The 26,147-nt window shown below is 41.9% G+C and overlaps 1 protein-coding gene across 4 annotated transcripts in view; it reads left to right on the forward strand.

The window, feature by feature from the left end:
• The window catches only part of RBMS1 (RNA binding motif single stranded interacting protein 1), a 173,286-nt gene that overhangs the window by 35,579 nt on the left and 111,560 nt on the right, over positions 1–26,147 (forward strand). For all 4 annotated transcript variants that reach the window (XM_040441624.1, XM_040441626.1, XM_040441625.1 and 1 more), the window contains exon 2: positions 19,402–19,577. In XM_040441624.1, the coding sequence (XP_040297558.1) occupies positions 19,402–19,577 (176 nt within the window). The remainder of the gene's footprint in view (positions 1–19,401; positions 19,578–26,147) is intronic.

Consider the following 26,147-nt stretch of genomic DNA (forward strand, 5'->3'; position numbering starts at 1 on the left):
ACGACATTAAAAGAGTAAAAATAATAATAAAATACTCATCCTAGCTTCCTTTTTCTCTGCTTCTGTCCCTGCTCGACCAGATTTGTAATGTCCTCTACATGCACGTCATAGCTACTGGCCAGTCAATGGCCTTAGCGGTGATGTTTGCATGCTCGGCAGCTGACACCTGTCATCACTGAGGCTGCAGATTGGCCTCCACCGTTGATGTGCATATAGATGACTAGTCAAACTTCTGATCCAACGAGGAAAGGAGTTTGGCCATATGAAAAGAAGGTAATGATCTTGGAAAATACCAAGGGATCTTTCTGGGAGATAAAAAGTATTAAGAAACAACAAAGAATGTTAATAAAAAATAAATGTAAAACGGAAAAAAAAGCATACCCATCGCCTTCTTCTCCCGTTCAGGCGCTTTCTGGTCACCCACTGGACTATTTCCTGGTACCACTAGAAATGCAGGAAATGGCCTCGTAAGCAATTACTGACTGAGGCGGTCACCATTATAGACAGCGGTTGGCTGAGCGTTTATTCTGTTCTTATTGACTCTCATCCATAAGTCCACAGTAAATTGTCTATCCTTGTAAGATACTTTGAGTCTTGCGTCCATGTTTGCAAGATCCAGACCCGCCGTGATTCTACTGAAGTAAGCAGAGATACCTATAGTCCTTCTTAAGCCGAGGTTGGAACAGTAGCTCTGTGGAGGACAAGGTGTTAGGTCCATAATATATGTGTTCGCTTTATGCATAATTTTTTTTTAGACACCCAAAAATGGAAATCTGCTTTTGTATGAATCAGAACTTCATGCCTTGCCGTCTTCCAGAGGTAACCTGAAATAAATATTACATGATGAGGGACCTCAGATCAGTCCTCCTAGTCTGCGCCACTGCCACACTTCTGGCATGCTGTTATCTCAATGTATCTGTTCCGTCTGAAGCGATCCATTGGCACTCGCCGGCGAATCTCACTAATTAGTCTCTCAGCTTGGCTCTCGGTGTTTTCATGTATTCTGATAACAGATGATGTTGTCGGCTGTTTTATGTTTTCCCTTTTTACATATGCAGTCAAACGGCAATATAGAAATGGCAGCTCGCACGGGATATTTACCAATTTTTTTTTAAATAAATGCATGATGTTTATATGCGGTATACCATGCTATTTTGAGCGTTATTATGACCAGTCTTTGTTACCGATAGCAAGCAATGACAGTGCGGCCTTTATTTTGTAGGAGCAGAATACGATGTGAAAGCTGCGCTCTGATTGGTTGTTTATGGGCAGGGCACCAAAGACCATTTCTCTTTAAGGGAACAATTCACACAGTTTTTTGGCTCTGAGGCAGAAACGTGCCAAAATTAATCAGGTCCAAAAAATGCCTTAAAACAACCTTCCCTAATTGGAAGCAGCACTCGCACTCCCCCCCCCCCCCCCCCCCACACACATTTCCCAATCGCAATTCCCCCCCCCACACGCACGCGCAAACACACATTTCCCAATCGCATAAAAAAACTTGCAAGGATTCTGCTTAGATTTTGAAAATCAGCCTAAAAATTCAATCGTGTGAACATACCATTGTTTATTTTGTTCTGAATAGTACATTAGTTAAAGGGGTATTCCCATCTCGGACATTGGGGGCATATCGCTAGGAGGTGGGACCCGCACCTATCTCGTAAACGCAGCTGGCAATGTGAAGGAGGGCGCACTACACATGCGCTGTGGCCCACCATTCATTTCTTTGGGGCAGCTGAAAATAGCCGAGCACTGGATCAGCTATTTCCATCGGCCCCATAGAAATGAATGGAACCGGTGGCCGCACAAGCACGGTGCGCTTCCATTCACTTCTATGGGGAGAGCACTTGGTGTGGTGGCCAGACCCTGGGAAACCTCAGGTCCTCCTGCCACCACTTTTCCCTCTCCGTTCTCGATATAGATGTGGGTTCCAGCATTGGAACCCCTACCTATCAGGCAATGGGGACATAGCCTAGCGATATGCCCCCCATTGTCTTAGATGGGAATACCTCTTTAAAGGTTGCTGAGTTTTCATGAAACTTTTGATATGTCAGAGACATGAGAGTGCCGAGACTCCTTCCGATCATATACTGTGCTCTTTCCCCTCGCTGCAGGATACCAATTAAGAGATGTGCTCATAGGCTTTCTATAGAGTCCGAGAAAACCAACAAAAGATGAATGGGTCGCTCAATAAGCAAAACACATGTGAATACAAAGTAATCGCATAATTTATATTGGAAATTTCACAAAAACATGATTGGCAAAAACACAAGACAAAGACATTTAAAACCAAAAGGACCAATGGTGGGTGGTCGGTGTACAATAATAAAGTGCAAGTGCAATATTAATGGTCGGCATCGGATAGTAAAAATTGGTATAACCAAACAATTTAAGCTCAATAACTAAGACACCGCACACGAACACCACCAGTCCACTCAGATAGGTCAGCGGAAGTTTGATAACGGATTCCTTTAAACTCTGCAGGAAAAAAAAATTCTTAGCGGGTAAGAGAACGTGTGACTGCAGTATTCCTGTAGTCGCCCAACAAGACCTCATATCTCAGCTTCCTGCACTCTCTTGCAGTGAATGACATTAGGAGAAATGGGATATTGGAGTAAAAATGGTGGTTGTCATGGGGCATAAGGACATCATCGAGATCAGAGTGCCCCAGTAAAGGACTCAGAGTGGCCATTTTGAACAATTCATGGGAACATCTACCAATCTCAGGCTCTGTTCACATCTGATGCCGTCACTTTGGACAGCAAGAAAAGCACTGCACGCAAAATAATGGAAACCTCGATGGGGCCCCAACCAAGCCCCTTACACGCCATTGGTGTTTTTCCGATTTGAAGCCACAATGCTAGTGGGAACAGACCCTTAACCAAAAACAGCAGCTTTTTGTTCCTCTGTTGCAGATCAGATCTATGATAAGAATTATTTTTTGATGATGACTGAACGAGTAGGAAATAAATTCCCGGATATATTGTCCGCCAGAAAGCCCATCTGTGGCCTAACGCTATGACAAACAACCGTCAACAATTACTGTGACACCAGCACAGCCGCTTGCCAAAGAACCAGATGCTCTGTCTGAGGGAGATCTTGTTCATCACTGCACTTGTTCTGTTTCTGATATTCGCAGTGTATGAGCAGCGGGATACGGATGGGTTGGAATGGCATCATAAATTGGAGCCAACCACATGCTAATATTGCCTTCCAGCTTGGCGAATAGGAGGTTCGTGAGGTCAATATTTCAGAACAATTAAGTTGGGATTTTTCCGCCGTTACTCTTCAAGCCAAGTGTTGCCCTTTCTCACGCAGCTCATACACGCCCTGATTTAAGACTTCGAACAGTGAGATCAGGCAATTGGTCCATGCAATGTGCCTAATACAAAGATTTTCCAATTTGTTGAAGACACCTCCTTTTGTGAAGGGGGGGGGGGGGGCAGTTTATAAAGGCAGATGTCTCGTTTGTATGGAGAGTCCACTCTTGGAGCTTCTGTACTGGAGGAGTGAGAAAAACACATGGCGTGCCATAGTGTAATACATTTTTTGGCACAATAGTTTTAGGACTAATAGTAGGACTCATGGATGCCTTCATAAGTCAGACACGCTGGTCAAAGTATGATATCTTGAAGATGAGACTGATGCTCCCTCTTGATAAATGGAGTGTACGCAAGATCCAATCAGGTGATCAGAAATGAGGGAAGAAAACATGGAAGTATCCCGGGCTCTGTTGAAGGAATGTGGAGGTATTCTATATTAAATGGGTTCACTGGGCTTTGCAGAAAAACCTGGAGTGTTCCAACTCTGTGGAGGAAAGATAGTTTCATCTGTACTTAGTCCTCTGTTGGGCCGCCAATGCCACCATTTTATTCTGCTGATTGAACAGAGTCTTGGGGCTCAGACTCCCACCAATCAAACACTTATGGCCTGTTCAAATGATAGACCGCCAATACTGTTTTATGGACCAATACACGTCTTGATCGGTCCTGTCCGAGACCAAAATGCATATTTTTATTTTTTTTATTAAACTCTTTTGGGATATAGCAATGCCTTTAAAGGGGTTTTCTGAGACTTAAATACTGATGACCTTCTGTTTGAGAAGGCACCGGTGCTCCTGTGGGCGCCGCAGCCTTCTCCCTGCCTACCAAGCACAGCATCGTACATTGTATAGGGGCTGTACTGGTATTGAAGCTCAGCCCAATTCACTCCAGTGGGGCTGAGCTGCGGCTAGAACATGTGACCAGTGAACGTCTCATCATTTGGCCTAGGGAAAGCTGCGAGAAGGCAGTGACGCTACTGAGAGCACCAGTGCCTTCTCAAACTGCTGATCGGTGGGGGTCCTGGGGGTCAGACGACCAATGATCTTTAGGGTAGGTCATCAGTATTTAAGTCTCGGAAAAAACCCTAAAATCCCCCGAAGGGGATTTATCCAAATGGTCCCATTTATTTATTTATTTATTTATTTATTTATTTATTTATATAATATTTTTTTTATTTTAGTGATTATAGTATATATTTTAGTTATTTATGCCCATAATGTGCTCATTCAGAAAATTCTCAGCTCTCCTGCTGAATATTGATGTCTTGAAAAAGCCTCCGACAAGCATTTTACTTGCTCAGCTGGAAATTCCCACTCTGGGCTTAGAGGGCAGGGACGCTGGTTTCTCTAAACTGTCATTAAAAGGTCACTCACAGGTATATTTACCCTTTTTAAATATTGGAAGCCCTTATTTAACACCGTATTCAAAAGCAATGTGTCAACTAGCGAAACATATAATATTTTTCTATAATAATAATTTTTTATTCTCTGATTTTTCGTATTCATAATAATGAGGCCGTCATCTTGGCTGAGCTGCTGCTGTACTCTCGGCATTCAGAGATTTGCTTTACAGCAGTCACCTAGATTATGGGACCTGTGCTCTGGACATGAGTCTTTGGCTTCTGTGGCGGAGTGTCGTGGGCATGCTCTGTGACCTGTACGGAGAAGAGATGAACTGTGACCATAACCTCGTGCCAATGGTGGATCTTGTGCTATTTGCTTCAAGCTTTATAATAAAGGTGTGAACTGTCATTGCAATCCTGTCTGTGAGGATAATGAGATGACTGCTAAAAAGCTGAGAAGTGATCTCTGAAGAACAGGAAGTGTCTGCCTATTGGGACAGATACCTGTGGGCACACAGAGGGTGAGGCTTATTAATATTCATGTATTCACTGCAGAACCCAAATTTGGGTAAGTTCTGTATGTTCTGATTGGTTGACATATTACCAAAAGAACAGTACTGCTTTAATTTTATTTCAATAAAAGCCATTGGCACAAAGTTTAAAGAGGACCTGTCCCCTCTCCTGACTTGTCTGTTTCAGTAACTACTTATATCCCCCATGTAGTAACAATCCTGGAGCATCTCTTCTCATGGCTCTAAGATGTGCCATTCCTTTATTATTCCTGCTAGAAGGTATGAATAAACGGCTGGCAGTTTGCACTAAAGGGCCAGATGGGTGTCACCAGTTGGGAGTGTGTCCCTGCACATTATGCAGTCAGTAATGCTAGTGTCAGACTGGGCAAGGACACCCCCCCACCCCCCCCCCCCCCAACTGGTAGCCGGCAATACATAATAAAGCAATGGGACATTATAGAGTTGTAAGAATGTTATAAATACCCAAACATTACTCACTTGTTAAATCCCCCACCACTTCATCACCAATGCTCCGCCAGTCCCCTCTGAGCATATTTACTCACTGTCTCATGGCTGCCGCCTTCGCTTTAGTGTTGGACACAGTACAGAAGCGCGGCCGATGTTTGGCACAGGTGCAGTACAGAATCCATACTGCGCCTGCACTAAACATTGAAGCGAAGACACAGGTGCAAGACTTCACGGCCAGGCGTGATTACATTTTTACTGCCTGGCCCTGTCCATCAAAGTGGTGACCAATGCCTCCGGGTGCAAGGTGCAATAGATACGCCTTCATTGCACCTAGGGACTTTGATAATGGAGAGGTATTTAGTGACAGATTCCCTTTAACTTCTTAAACACACAGAAAACCCCTTTAATGATCCTCGTTTAAGTTGCCATTCTCTTGACAAATGCTGATTGACGTATAAATCTGCATTGTTATGTATCTCCTTCCTTTCTGGTATGTGTGTAAATCTGGCAGTTTGGTATGTCTGGCATTCTATTCATGAACCAGGAGCCTCAGTGATCCACGCCAGATGTAGCTTAATGCAATGCATGGAATTGTCAGAAGATGGGGGAAAATTTTTTATTCACGGGTGCAATTATTTATTTTTTTTGGGAGGTTCCAGCGTAGTTTATACGTTTTGTGTTGTGTCGGTTCATAAGTCATATCCATAATTTTAGAGTTTGCTCTATATTCATCTCTATAGTCCTATTTGCTAGTAAAAACATGACCATCTGCTGAAATGCAATTTTTTTCCATCAATCTTAATTGATGTGCCCGCTTAGCGTTTGATCTCCCCCATTGATCTCTGCGGACCTTTTAAACAAGTTGTCATTTGTCCTTTGTATGTTTGAAGGCTAAACAGTGTTGAGGAAGGCATGGCCACACATCAATGGGATCATAATCCTGTTCACCCGCAGCCGCTTATCTGAAGAGAGAATTAATCAAGCTCTTCTCAGGGCCACTACCAGCATTTGTGTAGGCAGGATAACTGCACTGTTTATAGGCCCTGTAGGTAGGATTTGCTTCAGTCAATTACATTTTTCAGGAGCGCGTTGTTTTTTCCGTGTTCCACTTTTTCATCTTCATTGTATGACCTTCTCCTTATCATCCTGAACGTGACGACCTGTAATAGTACAGTTATATTATATAGACGGTATATATAATGTATGTAATAAATATCTATACACTTGAAAGCAGTAGAAAGATGCAAATAAAATTTGTATTTTCTTTCACTATTTTTTTTATTTTTAAACAATTTTCAGTTAGTTTCCCTCTATTTGTGTGCATTGCATATTCTTACAGGGTCCTATTACCGACAGTTTTCAATGTCCCGAAAGGAAATGGATCACCTTTTATTTTTTTAATTAATTTAAATCAGATACTTAAATATATTTTTAATATATATATTTATTTATTTTTGTGCATAATTATGGTGGTGACAATCTTGCCTGAGCTGCTGTTAACAGCATTTAGGGAGATGCTTTACAATAGCCTCATGGACCATAGGAACCTGAGATGACTCATTGACTTCTCTTGTAGAGTGTTGTGGTCATGCTCTGTGCTCTGTGCATAGGTCTCTGTGCAGAGAGGGTGAGGAGGTGAGCTGTGACCATCAACTATGTGAAATATTGTTATTGTGATCCTGCCTCTGATGATGATAATGAACTGACTGCTGAAAAGTAACTCTTTACAGAACAGGAAATGCCAGCCTATTTAGAGTTCTAGTGTTCAATCTAGAAACTGTTCTAGTTACGCTGCTTGGGAAGGGGCAACCCCTATCAAACAATTCAAAAAATTTAGGAAGGCTGGACGGGCCGAAACGCGTCCTGTAATTTTGCTATGGAATAAAAGAACATCATGGATTGAAAATGAAGACGTCTGCTGGGATTATTTTTTTAATTATCCTCAGGATAGGTCATCAATATCCGATCGGTGGGGTCCGACACTCGACACCCTTGTTGATCAGCTGTGTGAACGGAAGGCGCGTGAGCAGGAAGGGAGATGGCACATGCACACTGTGTACACCTCCCCTTCACACAGCTGATCGGCGGGGCTGCCGGGTGTCGGACCCCCACCGATCTGATATTGGTGACCTATCCGGAGAGCCCCTTTTAAAGGGGTTGCGGCAAGTTTTTAATTTGGTGCTCGTCAGTTTCCGCCAGTTCCATAGAGAATGGTATAGTAAGGACCAGCACTCGCTTCAGTAATAATTTCAAATAGATTTAATGGTCACATACAAATGATAAGTCCATGCTAATCTTATGTGACCATTAAATCTATTTGAAATTATTACTGAAGCGAGTGCTGGTCCTTACTATACCATTATCTGTGGATCTTCCTCCCGGGACGCGCGCACCGCACCGCTGAAAGCAGAAGTGCCGCTTGTATCTTCTCTTAGTTCCATAGAGAATGGATGAAGTGGCAGGGTGCATGCTCAGCCTGCACTCCATCAGGGCCCCTCTTCTCGAGATCGGTGGGAGTCCCAGCTGTCAGATCCCCACCGATTTCAGTTAGTTATCCCCGATCTTGCGGTTAAAGGATAACTTGAAACTTGGCACAACCCCTTTAATGTAAAAAAAAAAATGGGTAACTTTCAGATGGGACACTTCCAGCGGAGGATGCATTGCAGGGTTGGAAATGATAGCGATTGTGTTATTGATTTTAGTTTCAGGGCAGTTCTGATCCAGGTCCTGCTGTATTTCCTAAATGTATGTCCCATTTATCCCACTCTTCATGCTCAGGAGTCAGTAACCAAACAACATTATGTATTACCAATTATCATTGTATATGCATCTACATTTCTTGTGAGAGAAAAAAAATGGGCATAGACTGTTCTAATTGTGTGCCTAATTGTGTGCTGTAATTTTCAGACTAAGTAATTTGGTCCTGTGACGCCCATGATTCTCTCAATGGAAGTGACTCAGAGAAAAAAAAAAAAATTCTCTGAAATAATTTCACTTGCAGAAACGATTTTAGTCTGGTTGAATGCTGTAACAAAGCCCTGGCATTGAAGGTGGTTCTCATTATTGCCAAACTAGGACCTTGTTAACGGAGAACAGATGCTTTATGATCAGACCTTCATGCTGTCAATCATACGCCCACCTTTGATGTAACCTATTCCGGGGAAGCAATGGTTGAGAATGAGGATTGAGTGTTTTATCTGCCCTTTGTTAGATATCTGGTCCAGACTGAAATATATTGGTCTAGAATTAGGGTGATTAGGTTTTTATTGTCTAATTTTATAGGAACCTCCTAGGTATAATTGCCTTTTTATCATGTTTGTTGGCTGGTGATTGCTTATTATGCATACGGCCATTTATTATACGGTTACTATTGTTGCTTTTTAAATTACTACATTTTCAATTAATTTTCTACTTAATTTTTATTTATTTTTTTACATATATGAAGCCAGTGCTTCCTGTAGCACAACACTGTGATTTATTGAAGAATGACGTATCCTTCTTCCGTAGACGTTGAAATGTTTTGAAAGATTGTCAATCGAGATTATTTATTTATTTTTTCCGTCGCCCTCATTTTAAGTCACGCTCCTTTTGTTGAAGAACATGTCATACGCCATCTCTTTTGCATTAGTCTATATATCCTTTCATGTTTTTCTTCTCTTGGACTCCGGAGAAATGTTCTTTTGCGATGACTCTGGTGTCGTCAAAGAATGGAATCTCTTTTAATATACACAAAAGAGTGTGTCCCCGTGTCACGCAGACTGTGATAATTAGATCATCAGCATTTTATTATAGATAATTGCTAGTTCAGATCTGACAAAGATTGATGGCGATGGTTAGTTCATCTCTGATCAATAGTTTTCCTATCTAAGAGCAAGAATGTTCAACCTACTGTAGCCCATGCCTTGGGGAAAACGTGGGGGCCGCACAAAGCACATTTCTTTATAAGTAGTGGGTGCAATGACAGGGAGCGGCGATTGCACCGCACCAGTCATTGTACCCATCAGATGCCGCGTTCATAGCTGATCGCGGCATCTGACAGCCATAATACAGTGTAAAATAAAATTAAAAATACATTAATAAAATCATACTTGCCTTGCACATTTGATCGCGAAGAGCCGGCTGCCATCATCTTGATTTGAAGATCTAGTGCGAAATCTCGCGCGGCCCGGCGTGGTGACGTCATACATCACCACACACAGGATTTTGTGCAAGATCTTCAATCAAGGTGGCAGCAGCTCTTCTCTTCGCGCTCAAACGGATGAGAGAAGTATGATTTATTTTAAATTTTTACTGCCATTCAGGGAAAATTGATTCGCTACCACGAAGCACAAGGAAATATGGCTTCATGGCGAATCTAATTTTCCCTGAAATTCGCTCAACACTAGTCAGAAGCTGCCTGTTTGTGACTTTTTAAATGCAACTTTTTGATTTAAAAAAAAAAAAAAGTTGCATGGTCTCTTTTTACACCACCCTCCCCACCTTTCCAAAAGGTGTTTTGGCAAGAGTGGGAAAGGGGCATGGCCAACAGACAAGACAGATTTTATCGTCATTTCCATCAGTTTTCTGATGCAAATGAAGCCAGAAATCTAGGGCAGCTCAGAGCTGTCGTAGGTTTCTGTTTAGGCGCTCGGCATGTCGGAGGATATGCCTAATTTATGACGAGGCCTGCACTTCATCATACATTTAGCTCATCCTCCGGCAACGCAGGGGGTATCAAGACCAGTGCAGAAAGTGGCAGTCTTGATAAATCTCCTCCTATATGTTTTGTGTTTTTATGTTATAAAATGGACTGAATGTCAGAAATGTCTATGTATATGAGTGATCTACAGTACCATGTGTATATGTAATCCCTGTTTTTAAACGCAGTTTACCATATTTTATGGTTTGAACCTTTTGTCATCTTCCATCATACCTATGGGGTGAATTAGTGACGATTATGACGGGTTCTTTCTCCTATGGGATACTGACTCTGGATGCTTTTGAGCTCAGTTTGTTGCATACCTCTAGTCCTTGGAAGTTCTCAGACCGTTTACATACCGATACCGGTGTAATTTAGTGCTCTTATAAACAAATGAATTCCTTGTATACAGTGCACATACACCCATTTTTCTCTTGATGGGCAAGTGGTGTCTTCACACGTGGTGGAAAAATCTGCCAGAAAATACCCATGTGCAGATAAAAAAAAAAAATTTATACAAAAGTTTGGCTTTTTAATGCTAATTTTTACATGGGGGTTAGGATGCAGATTACATCCCCCACTAAAAAGAATGGAGACATTGAGCTTCAAAAAATATGCGACACATCATAATTTACACTGCGGAATGTTAATTTTGGGGTTGAACACAGTGCCGCGAACACTTGAACACTTTTCAGCACTAGAAGATAATTGCATGCCGTATTTTCTGGCGAAATTTTCTACTATGTATGAGGACACCCTTAATGCTCCGGCCCAGAAATGGGTTGGTCCTCACGCGTTTTAGTCATGGTCTAATTTTATGGTTAAAAATGACTCCGAGGTATCTATGGATGTGGATGAGCCTGACATCTGACATATTTTATACGGAACACGCCTAAGAACACGCCTTGACATCTTATATAGTTTTGATATACACCTTCAACACTCCCACATAAAGCAGTGTAAAGATGATGACTACTACATTAGAAGAGTCGGTGTTATACAGGTACGTCCAATGCAAAGGCATTACTGGACTTTTGTAGACTACTCCGACTGAGCTACTGATGTTTTCACTGACCCTGCATAACCATCATTGAGATGAGGTCTTTGTGCTGTTCCCATTCATCTAGCTTTTAGTAGAGTAGAATAGCTTTTGGACAAGGAAACAGAACATCCACGTTATCAGATTCCTAGGGTGTGGACGATGCTTGATGTAGACGCATATCCTGTGTTAATTTATTTTTCCCAGATTAGAAGACCTTCTAGTTTTACATGAAAATTTTTGCAAATGGTTGTCTAGTGTTCCATGATCTCTGTTGTTAGATCCTGTGCATGTTACTTTTGATTCTGGACACAGGTCAAGTAGACTGGAAACACATGATGTATCTTTAGCCTCAAGATTGAAATCAATAGAAAAGAAGCTTTATGTGTAGAGGACGGTGAGTCTGCAGAAAATCATTCATTTCTGTAGTTTTTTTTTTTTTCTGTAGGTGACTTTTTTTTTATCTTAAACATATAATTAATGCAAACTGCTAATGTAATACTAAGAGCAGATTTTTATTTTATTTTTTAATTGCCTAACCGTTGAGTTTAAAGTGTAACTGTCATTCTTTTTTATCAGACTTCGTATGATAACTTCAGAAATTGATTTATACTGTAAAAAAAAAAAAAATTTGCCGAACTTGGGTTCAGTTCCAGGTGGTACCTTAGAACCGAACCCGAGTTCTGGAAATGTTTTTTTACAGTATAAATAAATTTCTGAAGTTATTATGCGAAGTCTTGCGAGACTTCGCGAAGTGATAACTTCAGGCTCATCGGAGCCAATACATTCTAATACTGTACGGAGCGATCGCTGAGGATGGCGATCTAGATGACTATGGAGATGAACGCTTCCACAATGGAAGCGCTTATCTCCCTGCGCCCTGCGGCCGCCGCCCCCAACTTCTGAGCAGCTGGGGGGGGTAATTCCCCTGTCGCTCCCCCCGTTGCCCCCCCCCCCCCCCCCCCCGGATCCGCCAGTGATCCTTCTCCATTCAGAATGCATTAGGGTGAAACTGATCAGTTTTGGACCGCTTGTGAGAGCCCTGAACAGATCTCGCAAACGGAAAGCCAAAATGCCAGTGTGAAAGTAACCGAAGGGACTTTTGAAGGTTGGGAATTCTGTCTATCAGTATCGTGACATTTCTGCGGCAGGGCGCAGCTGTCATTCACAGCCCCAGCTTTCTCTAGCCTTTTGCTGTATGTCATGTCAAGTAAAATTCTAGACCACTCTGAATGCATACGAGAGAGAAAAAGAAACGTGAAGAGAAGCCGTCCTAGCTAATCATGTTCAACAAGGGTTCCCATAATAACCTGACTCAGCCGCATTATACATTGAAAGCTATTCCTAAAAATGGCAGAGCCCCAGGCAGTCATGTCACCCCTCGGGGCTCACCATGTTGTGCTTGCAATCCTCTGTAGTCCGGGAGGCCTGGTTGTAGAATTCAGTGACTTGTTCTGCTTTGTGTTTTCTGGTAATTACCGTTCGTATAACCGGCAGATAACTGCAGAACAAAAAACTCCTCCTGATTGTGTTTGTGATGAAGGTTAACGCACGCTGTGTCATATTCTAACGCTCCTATTCAATTTCTATAGGGATTATAGTTTTATCAGTCGTGTTTTTTTCTGCTTTTCTTTCAGCTCATTAGATTTTGTATTTTTTTTTTGCCTGAGAATTGTAAGAAAAATAGTAATCGACTTGTTATAAGAATTTAAGATTTCTGCATCACAACAACGGCTTTGTTTACTAAGGCCCCGTTCACACTTCAGTGTTTGGTCAGTGATTTGGGAACCAAAACCAGAAGTGGAGACTCCACAGACATGAGGTATAAGGGAAAGATCTGCACCTGTTCTGTGGTTTTGACCCGCACATGGTGTTGGCTCACAAATCGCTGATGGAAATCACTGACCAGACACTGAAGCGTGAACGAGGTCTAACACTGTAAGATTTAGACAACGTAAATGTAGTCCAGGACGTCACAAGATGCTCCTAATTTGTCACGGTGGTGCACACTGGATATAGCGCCTTTTTTTTAGAAGCTAGAACCCCAGCCAAAGCCAAGTTTGTCCCAAAAAACTGGCTATCCCTAAACCTGATGCAAAAATAGACATTGCACAGGCACCAGTGCTCTAATATGGGTGTACACTCTATTAAAATAGCTTATAAATAAAACAATATTTTTGATAAAAATGGACTCACTAGTGTCGATCCCTCTAATGAGCAAAGGATCCTATATAGCACCTTAAGGCTCCATTCACACGTCCGCAAATGGGTGCTCATCCGTTCTGCAATTTTGCGGAATGGGTGCGGACCCATTAATTCTCTATGGGGACAGAAAAGATGTAGATAGCACACAGTGTGCTGTCCGCATCCGCATTTCCGTGCCACGACCCCGAACTTTCGGGCCGTGGCTCCGCAAAAAATAGAACATGTCCTATTCTTGTCCACAAGAATAGGCAGTTCTATGGGGGGTGCCGGCCAGGTGTATTGCGGATCCGTGTGAATGGACCCTAAAAGAAAGCACAAAACGGTGGCTCCCACCACCTGCAGATAAGGAATCAAACTGTTTTTTTCCTACCACACCTTGTGTCCTAGGGGCTCTGACTGGGTCTGTAGGGGTTAAAGCAAGTAGGCTGAAACTCGCCCTATTATGCTCTAAGGGGGGGATGCTAATCTGGCCCTGATTAACCTAGTCACAGAGCATCCTCAGGGCGGCATTACACTGACAGATTTTCTGGCCAATCATTGGTCAGATGGCTGTTTACACACACACATCTTTTGTTGTACACCCCCAGTATTGGTCTGATTGGACAGAAATTGGTCGGACAATCTGTTGGTGAAATACAGCCCCAATGCTAACGGCCTGTAAGCCGGGGCTAGTGTTGGGGCATTTGCATTGGGCTCGTGTTCCTGAGGGGATCGCCCCCTCGTCACGGCGGGTGCTCTGTGCCTATCGAATATGATCCTTTTAATCATTAGAAGGATCAGCACTGAAAGGGGGGAATTAATACCTATATTCTTCAAGCTATTGCAAAACGTCATGCAGTGACTAAGAATTTTGAGGTTTGAAACGTGTGATCGTATTCTGAACATTGCTCTTGGGTTTTTTTTGCAGCAGGTTTTGGCGGATAATCAAATACACGTTCTATACCAAGAAGTGTTTGGTCAACCGTTGTTTTGTTTCTACCAGACTATTTCAGGAATATTGTAAGGAGCCGTAAAACATCACCTGTGCTTACGGTCCTGAGATACGGAACGTAGGGAGTCAGCGTGCCGCCATATGCATGTGGTCAAGCGTTAGTCATAACTGTGACTCTTTTGGTGCCTCCTGTTTTAAGACGCATATCTATTTCCAAGAACCTTTACTTGGCTAGAACATCTCATTTTGCTTATATGAATGTAAAATCAGAAGCTGAAAAAAAAAAAAAAAAAGATCCAGGAGAAAGTTCAATGACCTCTCCTCGGTCTTGCTAAATCACAGACTGACGCCAACGAGTTAATTGAAGAGAAATTCTTCACATTTGGCATGTAATTATATTTCCTTCCCCTGTTCACCAGCACCCACTGGTTTATATCTAAAGGATTTTATGATGTATATTCCGTTTCTGTTGCCGCTATGTACTTGCACGGTACGCTTCCAATCCATTCCCTTCAGTTTTATCTGCTTAGACCTTGCTTTGACATTTGTTTTTCAGAAAAGTCTAATTTGTTGGGATCATCATAATTGTCAGCTGGTCTGGATTGCCTCCAGCTGCAGAGGTCTTGTTTTATCTTCATGTTTGAATGAATCCTACTCATGAGAGGCATATGACTGGAAGAGTATTGAAAGTTTTCAGATATTGATGGCCTATCCTGAATCTCGGATCGGCAGGGTCCGACACCCAGGACCCCTGACGATCAGCTGTTTGAGCAGGCCGCAGGTGGGTGCTGCTGTCTTCTCGTAGCTTACCAAGCAAAGCTCTTTCCATCGGAGAGCAGACGTGCTTGGTATTGCAACTCAGCCCCATTCACTTGAATGGGGCTGAGCTTTGCCTAGGCCACATGGCCAAAGAATGTGACGTCACTCACCAAGGACGTGGATCGCTGCGGCCTCTTCAAACAGCTGATCGGCAGGTATGCCCGGAGTCAGCCGTCATCGATTTAATATTGAGGATCATGAGGATAGACCATCAATATCAGAATCTTGAAACATCCCTTTAAGAAATAATTAAATTAATACTATGAATAAATACAAATTATTGGATGGTGATTGTGGTGTGAAAGGTGTTCACTTTGGATAATAATTGTTTTGTTAGCAGATCACAGATTGCCTGGTTGCTCTGAACCTCAGTGATCACCTGTTAACCTGTTGCGAACCTAGTAGCAAGTGAAAACTGGGATAATATGGCATTATTACATGGTACCTATATGTTTTTTTTTGTCACCACTGTGCACCCCAGCTAATTGATGGAGGGCTGGATTGAGGGATCTCAAAATGTTCTAATAGGGTTTTAGAAAATAGGATTGTTAAAAAGCCACTAGCAAGACTGTTCTCTTTCCCTTGGAGATGCCTCTTTGCACAGTCCTTGACGGATTAATAGGGGTTCTCCGATTTGATAATCCTTTGGGATGTTTAGCCATGTTGAATATAATGTCAGGTTCCCCTTCCAGCTGTTGTAAACATGCAGATGTAATCTTCTAAGAGGTCTTAAAGGGGTTGTCCATAAATGTCTAGAAATCGCTCAGAGTAGTATAAAAATAAATTGAGATACTCACAATCAGTTTTCCCTCACTGCTCCCGTTCTGATGCTTATCAGGTAGAGGGATAACTCCAGGCATATAGATCAAATGTATCCATAGAACCACCTTCACCCAGTGGAGGCTGAAAGAGTGTCATTTGGTCTGCTTCACTCCAGTACAAGATAACTTTTTTTTCTGTATAGAATAGTATTCTACACAGAAGCATCCAATAATGAGTTATACTTAGTATGCCACTGTATGCCTAGAACATCAGAAAACCATATACAGTGCTCCCTCAGGATACAATATTTTCAATATACAGTTGTCTCTTCTCTCTTCCTACCCATTGTAAGTTGAAACTAGACTCAACATACAATGTCTGAGATTCAGATCCAACCAGTCAAGGCCATGTAAAAGCAGTGGTCTCCTCCACCAGCGAGCAGCAGATTGTCAGGAAGGAACGCTTCCTTCATGACCATCTGCTTCTCTGTTGTCCCCTGTAAAGGGACCTTTAGGCTGAGTTCACACTTCAGTTATTTGGTCAATTATTTCCATCAGCTATTGTGAGCCTAAACCAGGTGTGGGTCAAAAACACAGAACAGGTGCAGGTCCTTACATTACACCTGATCTCTGAGTAGGCTTCACTATGAGTTGGCTCACAGTAGTTGATGGAAATAACTGACCTGTGAACTTATTTTTAGTTATCTGCTTATTTTTCTTAAATCTTAATTTTCTCTTATCTTGGATGACATTTTGGGGCTTTGGAACTGGTTACTCAAGTTTAAAATGGTTTCAAAATACAATGGTCAACCTAGAACCAATTAATATTGTAACTTGAGGGAGCTCTGTACATACCTTAAACGTACACTGCAAACTGCATTGTGAAGTCGCCCTTAGGTCAAGAATGTGCTGTGTGATAGTATCAGAAGATGCTTCTGTCTGGGTGGTCGGTAATTGTCTACAAGAATAATACAAGCAATTTTGTTTGGATTCCTCACCTCCGTGTATATATTGGAGAAGACATATTGGGTTGTTGGTCAAAAATATGACCTATCTCTGTTCATCACTGCTTTAAAGAATGGGGTCTTTTGTACAGAATAGTTTAGTCACTGGTAGGATTTGACAAATTTTGAAAGCTTGTGGCTCTTTGGTTTGCATTGGACTGAAGACTGATCAGGAACTAGAGGATTGTTCCATTCATATAGTAGTGGTCTTCAATGTTCTTCTAATTTTGGAATCTGAAAATGTATTTCAAATAAAAGATCACATTTATCTTCTAACTTAACTGTGGTAGGTAGACCACTGACATTTAGGTCAGTAGAGTATGATACGGTTGACTATTTAGCTTCTCGTAGCATGAAGGTGGCTCTTTGCCGTTGTAGTCCCATCATCTCATTAGACCTGAAAGATTTCAATTTTATTTATGGTATCAATTAAATAGCCTTGGCCAAGGACCCTATCTTGACCAGTAGGTTCTGTTAAGGGCCCACTTACTGAATGAAAACACATACATTAGGCACCATCTTGAGTACATTAGATACCTAACCTCTAGAATGATCTCCAGCCTTTCTCTACTCAATAAAAAAATATATAATCTTCTGCATATTTTATAGCCACATTCTTCTTGACCAGCTTCCAGTAGCCTATTTGGCAGTGGTTTTGCTTCGCGGTCACGTAGTAATGACTTAGTATCTATGATGCAGGCTTTCAGAAGTCTGTCTTTGAATTAATTTCCATTTACGAGCCTTTTCTTCTCTCTGCATAGTCCTCACCTTGTATCCATGACATTGTCTGGTCTAATGAAGGACCCTCCGCATCTAGCTCTTGAACAGAGATCCTCTCCTCATTTCCCAGCAACCATTGCAAGATATTTCTGTATTTGGGAGCCATTAAAATGAATGCCCCCTGATTAGCTGTGAGAAGGGCATTGCTTTTATAGAGTGGTACGCAGTGTTTTTTTCATACATGTCACGTTATATAGCTGATCGTATATCATTTTCTACATCTCGTCTCCTAAAAATGGTACATGACTCACTCAAACTTCTCCTCTTATCCTCGCAACCCATTTATACTTATAGATGGTGAGTGCATATAATCATGACCATGTTAAAACTTCACAGTCCCAGCCGCATGCGTCATGTCGTAGCCAGCGCCTTTACCATTCGAAGTTGACGCAGAAGAGGGGCAACTTGCCATTGTTGCGGTTTCTGCCCACAAGTTCACGTATCATTGCAGTCACTTGGAAATATCTAAAGCCATCAAATCAAGGCCTCATTGAGTGAGCCAATTTGTGCAAAGCAGTGCTTAAAGGGGTAATGGCACAATTGACACAAAAAATTAAAATTGGACATAATAGTCTAATAAATAAACAAATATACATGATCACATGGATCCAGAGTCCCTCAAATTCTTGGCTCCAGTTTCTCTGCTAGATTCCCTTCAGGCTCTCAGCTCAGGGGGCATGTCCTTTCTACTGCAGCTCTCTCCCTATCACAGCTTAGGGGGTGCCTTCTTTCTCATGGGGCGTGTCCTTTCTCCTGCAGCTCTTTCTCTGTAACTGTCACAGCTTCTAACAGTAGATATGGCTGATGGCAGTTGAAGGATAGGACTGAGCACGTGCGACCACCTCAGTAGGTGGATGTGCACGTTACTATATGGATTAAACACCGGGCAGAGACGTTATAACAAAGTAAAGAGGATCTCTCACAACTAGAGCATTTTTGTAACAAAGCAAATTACAAAAGTAATTCATTTTTCATGGGGAATTATATTTAAAATAACATTTAATGGGGGTCACAACCGCTTTAAGGCCCAGTATGGGTTGGCAGTGCTGCATAATGTTTATGTTGTAGCCTGTGTGTTGATGCAAATTTCAATCCAGTCTTACATCATTAGTCCTCCCCTTCTTTTTGACTTCTATGAATCCCCACCATTAGAAATGTCTTCTCTTCTTTTGTGCTTGACCGTCGGATGCACTTCTGGTATTTGTACAGTATTGCACCTGACTTTGTTGTATTCCCTACACATTTGAATGGTCATATTGCCGTACTCTATAATCCCAGCCTTCGGTTTCTTTTAATCATCCCATGTTGCTAAAAATAATAAGAGAATAACCATCAAGGATACCAAGAATACATAAGATCAAAGAAATTAAAAGCCAACCTGTAATTTCAAGTGATATATATTGTGAGCAAGGTGCAGGTACTAAGTATTCGGGACATTTCTGTTTTTCATTTGGGACTAAAATCAGATAGTTAATTTAATAAAGTTACTTTGTCGATTTTATAATATATAATGTATTTTTTGTTTTTATTTTTTTTCAGCAACCCATTGTGCCTGCTCACCCCATGGCTCCTCCAAGTCCAAGCACGACCAGCAACCACAACAGCAGTAGTAGCAGTAGCAGTTCTGGTTGGGATCAGTTAAGCAAAACTAACCTGTATATTAGAGGACTCCTTCCAAACACCACAGACCAGGACCTAGTCAAGCTCTGCCAACCGTAAGTATGGCTTCATGTTATCATCTGCCTAGATCTGTGTATCAGAATGAAAGCCACTTTACGTGGTCGGCTTAATGACGTTGTAAAGTTGCTCATAGATGTTAAGTTGTTCTCATTAGGTTTTAATTTTTGCAAAAGTAAAATTTATTGGGCTTCGATGCTTAAGGAGCATTTGCACTGCCCTGATGAACAGACAATTGTTGGGAAGGAAGCGTTCCTTCCTGACAATTGCCTGCTCCTTAGTAGAGGAGTTGCCATCGCTCACCCCCCCCCCATACAGTGGAGGGGATCGACTGCACGAACGATGAATTTGCAAGCATTTTGCTTGTTCATCTGGTAATCTGTGGCACCTTTACACGGGCAGATTCTCTGGAACAAAAATTCCTACAAATGCTCGTTCCCGGTAATCTACTTGACAATTCCGCAGTCTAAATGAGTCTTTAGTGTCAAAATGATGGTCACCATGACAGAATCCGTTGTCCACAGTTGTAACAGGGTCCGACTGTGACTGGTGGTTTATTATTGTATGATGCCTTCAGTTTCAAGGGTGAGAACATAGCCTTAAAGAGAACCAAACATAGCCCTAAAGAAGACCTGTCATGTCTTCAAACATCAAAGGGAGCCCTTACCTGGCAATAGCTGGTGTCCCACAGATTCTGACACTTTTTTCTTTTTAATTTTTCAAGCCCCACCCCCTTTCCTGAGCAATTTTAGCACCAGATATGCTAATGAGGCCATGCACAGCACCGATTGTGCAACGTATGAAACAGGGCCTGAACAGTGTGACACTGTCCAATAAATTTGTTGGTTTGGCCAGAATGCTCTGGTGCACTTCCCATTTAAAATTAGCCATAAATATTGCCCCTTTGACAGTACATGGCCTCAGTAGCATATTGGGAGTTGTAACTACAGGGATTGGTTGCTCAGGAACAGGGTAGTCTAGGGAAAAAAATCCGGGGCAGCGGCTACAGATGTGTAATAACAACAGCCATTGTTGGAGAACATGACAGGTCCTCTTTAAAGAGGCTGAAGTAGAGTGATGCGTGGACGTATGCTTGCCTTTATGGCTAGAGGAGCTCTGGGACTCAACACAACTTTTTTTAATTTCCTGCAAGATAAGTAACGTCAAAAGTGTCACAGGCAGCTGCACAACGCCCCCAACTCTTGCCGAAGAAAATAATGGGATTATTGGTGTTGTCCACCTTTTGAAGAACAATACATTTATGCCAGCAGAAGCTATACAATAGTGTTGAACTTGAGTCTTTGCCCATGGTGCCAGTTTCATGGACTATTGTAAATGGCAGTATCTACTTGTCTTGTGGTAACCTAACATTCTCCTTGGCAGTTATCATGGGGGGAAAAAAAACTTTTTTGCTCTGGTCACCCAGTATCTCAGGTGTACTATGGCCACGTTATGTAGCATCCAGTGTTAATGTGAACCTCATGCCTACACCAGGTTTTAGTTTGTGTGGATCGTTTTTTGTTTTTTTTCCAGTCTGCCAGTTCTGGAAAGATATTCTGTGACGTTAATGAGTCAGATGTTGGCTCATGTTTACCTGGGCTGTAGACCCTCGCCCAGCCTTACAGAGGACATGTTCTTCCACATTTGTTTGTATGAATGTTTTTGTTTTATTCCAAGTCTGGTGATGTCATGCACCTAAAATATTTTACGTACTGCTTGAGCTTGTGTGAAAGTTTCTGTTCTATGGCTATAGTATGTGCCCTTAGTACTTGAGAGCTTGATATACTCTAGTGTGTGTTTGTATATGAGGCCTATATTCGGCCATACACATTAGACTAATGTTGTCCAAACCTGACGATTTTACCACCTAACGTCCCACCTGAGTGTCCCCCAAAGAGGAGATGTCAGAGAGAAAGGTTGGGCTTTTGGATTTCAACATGCCCAGTCCTTTGGTTCTTAGGGAATATAAGCCTCCCCTCACCCCATTTAGAACATATTAATGGGGGGTTTGGGTGGATGTCTGTCTAGAGTGTATGGCCAGCTTTAGGGAAGGAGTTTGCTTTCATTGTTGGGGGCAGAAACTATGAATGTGATAACTTTCTGAAAGGTGCTAACACATATGGTGGTGCTATATAAAGAGATCTTGCCCATGGTCAATCAGAACCCAGGGCCCCTGCCCCAGGGCTGCAAGGAAACATTGTACACCACAGAGATAGCTGCCGCTTTATAATACAGATTGCAAAAGTCTTCCAATGTCTTTTTACCAAATTTACTAAATATCGTAGAATTTAAGCTCTGTTTTCCATGATCCAGTGTCTGAAGAGATTGGCAGTAATGAAAAATGATCTCATAGACCGTCTAGAGTGGGTGACCTTGCAGTTTGTCTAGACAGATAAATACGATGTTATATCCTTGCTAACGTTTGCAAATTATTATTTTTTCTTTCTTTCCATCGCTGTTACAATGATAATTTTTCATTATTAATTACCACGTCATAAGAGCTTGTGATTAAAGGGACAGAAAACCCTTGTGCTGCCCCCTCTACAGCACTTCACTAAAGCAAACAATAAATCCACAGTGGACTAAAATGACAATAAAAGAAAATTAGTTTTCTCAAATTATGGCCGATACAGTCAGGTCCGTAATATACGAGCACAAGGCAAATCCTCTCTGTGACTGTTTAATCAAACAGCCAATTAACTCAATTTTTTTTCCCCCCTTCCGTTTGTAAAGGTACAAAGTCATCAGTAGGATAATAGTGTAATTTCAAGAAAAGACCGTAAAGTATTTCTTTATGAAAAATCACTCTGATATTGTCATTTTTATTGCTTTTATGACTTCCTTTTTCAATATTAAAGGCTCCTGATATTGATGACCCATCCTCAGAATAGGTCATTAATATCTGATCAGTGAGGGTCCGACACCCCACTCCCCCACCGATCAGATATTCCCTGCAGCCTTCAACATTGGTATTGGCACTTTGAATGGTACAGGAAGCACAGCTCCAGTGTAGGCGCCGTGCCGGATTACTGCAGCTCAGCTACCATTGGAGTAAATGGGAGCTGAGCTGCAGTAACCCGACACGGCCACTACACTTTGAACGGAGCTGTGCTTCCTGTGCCACTCAAAATGCTAGTTGGAGCATCGGAGGCTGCAGGGAACAGCTGATCGTGGGGGTGCGGACTGTCAGACCCTCACCGATCAGATATTAATGACCTACCCTGGGGATAGTCATCAGTATCAGCAGCCTGGTAAGCCCCTTTAATTGATCTGACCCCAAAACTGAAGAAAATTTGGAATTTTCATTATATTATTTTTTTTTATTTATTTGAAGCACTTCTATAGCGCTGCTATATTCCGCAGCGCTTTACAGACATTAGCATCAGGCTGACCCCAATGGGGCTCACAATCTAAGTTATATTATATACTTACTGTATGAAAATTAGAAGCTCTTTGTGCACATTTTTTAGCGATATATCGGCCCATCGGAAGCCACCTTGTCGCTGGTAGACAGGTACGACACAGTTTTGATCAAAAATGTGTGCCAAGAGCTTCTAATTTTCATATAGTAAGTATAGCAGTAATGCAATTCAGATTTATCCATGTTTCTGGTGTTTGCATGGAGCTGCTGCATATAGGGGGAGATTTTATAAAGACCGGTGCAGAAATTGATATCCCCTGCTCTGCCAGAGGAAGTTATCATGAGGCACACGCCTAGTCCTAAATTAGGTGCATGCTCCTGCTGTAGTTTGTGTGCCTAAACAGAATCCTACGATAGCTCAGAGCTGCTGTAAAATTCTGGCTTCATTTGTACCAAAAAACTGGCGTAAATGAAAATAATAGGGAGATGATAAATGTCCCCCATAGTGTGCAGCTGTAGTAGCGTGCACCTGTACTTTATTTCGCCTTGTTTGGGGGTGCTGGTCTAACTCTGCTTTTTGAAGTGTGGGAACCACTGGCTTGGCAGGAGAAAATTATGCTGTAATATACATTAATTAGAAGTGCCAAATCTCTTGGTATAAACTGGTGCTGCACAGGAGAACCTGCTTTTCCTGCACATTAATATTAAGTAGTGTGGCGCCAACTTAATTGCTTTGTTTGTCAGAAATAAAGTACACACCCAATTATTAGTAGCCTCAAGGGTTTATTTTTAATTTTTTTCTTTGTGCAGTAAAATTCTGATAATCCGGCATATTCTCAACCAATGCAGTCCCCCCCTTTCACACATCCGTTTCTGTGATGACATCCATGTCAAGATGGATAGTGTTTCATCCATGAAAATGTCCATGAGGGTTCCCTGTTTGGTCCGTGTGTCCATTTCTTGCCCATCGTATACCATCTCTATTCCACGTCCAATGCTAGGCTGAGAATTATTAGTTTGTAGAACATCTACCAATGGTCCGTGAAAATCACTGATGGAACACTGATGCCGTCCCTGTTGTGTCAGTGGTTTTCACACACCCATAGACTTCAGTAGGTATTTTTGCTCCGCATCACGAACCACATTAGCGCAAGTCTCTGTGGGTTTTCCACTGACCCTAGGTCGGTGAAAAATTACTGATGTGTAGAGAAACATATTAAAATCAGTAGCGTTAGGCCTCATGCACATGACCGTTGTGTGTTTTGCGGTCCACAAATAACGGATGGCGTCCGTGTGTGTTCTACAGACGGCCATTGATATAATTGCCTATTCTTGTCCGCAAAACGGAAAAGAATAAGACATTTTATTTATTTTTTTTGCGGACCAACGGATGCGGACAGCACACGGAGTGCTGTCCGCATCTTTTGCGGCCCCATTGAAGTAAATGGGTCCGCTTCCAAGCTGCAAAAAACTGCGGCTCAGATGTGGACCAAAACAACGGTCGTGTGCATGAGGCCTTAGGCTACATGCACACGAACGTTGTTTGTTTCCGTGTCCGTTCCGTTTTTTCTTTTTGCGGATAGGAGGCAGACCCATTAATTTCAATGGGTCAGCAAAAAACGCGGACAGCACACAGTGTGCTTTCTGCATCAGTATGTCTGTTCCGTAGCCCCGCAAAAAAAATAGAATATGTCCTATTCTTGTCCGTTATAGGCAGTTACAATGAATCCGCAAAAAAAAACAGATGGCATACTGATTTTGTCATCCGTTTTTTTTTTTGCGGATCCGCATTTTGCAGGCCGCAAAACTCGTACGGTCGTGTGAATGTAGCCTTATGTGCTGTCCATGGAGAACACTGGCAGCATGCATCCGTGATAGCGGCCTAAAGGGCTGTTGCTATTGACCTTATCACATCAGTGTACGATTATTCGCACCATGTTAATTTCATCATATGAAGGCTAATTTCACAGTAGGCCTGAGGATAAGAGTCTTCAGTAGACAACCCTCTACTGAACCAAAGGGTTGGGTCAGGTAATTTCCTGCTAATCTACTATTTTGTTCACTTCCCAGATTAGTGAAATTTCCAGGCCATTTAACCGTGTAATCATGTAGAATTTATGGCTCTGAAACTGGATGTACACACATAGTTAAAAGGTTGTCTACTTATGACAGATTATAGGTTGCCTGACTATTGGTAAACTGAATGGGATACAAATATTCCGTTTCCCTACAGTGCCTCTGCAGGAAAAAGGAAGCATGACACCATTCCAATTAAAATCAATAGACCGTTTGTTTAATGCAAAGACATGTTGGGATCTCCAGATAAATGCCCTTTGTAGCCTGTCCTCACTGTATGGTGTAGAAGGCTTCATCACCTTTTAAATTGTTCCTTCACCTAATTTTGGTTTAAAAAAAAAATTTTGTACTTTTATTCTGTTTTATTTTTGCGCTTCCTACCTGATCTAATACAAGAAAGGTCTTGCTTTACAGCATTTGTATGGGAGTTAAGGACTTCCGGTTGAAATGGTACATTTTGAGACATGTTCTGTTTCCCGTAGGCTCTTATCAGGATTAAGCAGAGCTGCAATTGTCGGCGATACCACTTCCTGCAAACAATGGAATGGTCATCTAATTGTTTTATTGAAGCCATTGAGACTCTGCCCCTGTAACATCAGGGCAAGCATATGGCCGCAAAGTGGGGTAGCCATTGATTGTCAGATGTCTTATTTTACTGACCAAGAACAGATCTTTTTCTTTTCAAAGGCCATCCCTTTACTATACTTTTTTGGTCTATAAGATATTTTAAGGTTGTGGACTGCAAACATTTTCAATAAGCACCCATTTTGTCCTCCTAGACTACTGTGAGAGGTTCTTCAACCTTTTGCAGAATATAGGCTACTTAGAAGATAGCAATGGAGAAGCTGCTGATCTTCTCTAGTCCATGAATTGTTTCCACATGTAACTGGTTTTGGTAGTAGATATATATTAAGGAATGATTATCCTCCATTGGTAGCCCTTTACTATAATGTATTGGTTGTCTGAAGAGAACTTCAAGGAAGACAACATCTCTGAGAGATCAGTTCCTCAGTTCCTGCCCTACAAATTGAAAACAGAAATCTATGGTGGGCAATCAACTCAAATTAGGTCATGGCCACCAAATCAAACTCTTCCAAAAGGAGGAGTTACCAATGTGTAGCAGTATTCTTTTCATGGTACTTCCCTCTTATCACCATAGAACAGGGTACAA

The sequence above is a fragment of the Bufo bufo genome, chromosome 7 (genome assembly GCF_905171765.1).
Source record: "Bufo bufo chromosome 7, aBufBuf1.1, whole genome shotgun sequence".
Classification (NCBI taxonomy): domain Eukaryota; kingdom Metazoa; phylum Chordata; class Amphibia; order Anura; family Bufonidae; genus Bufo; species Bufo bufo.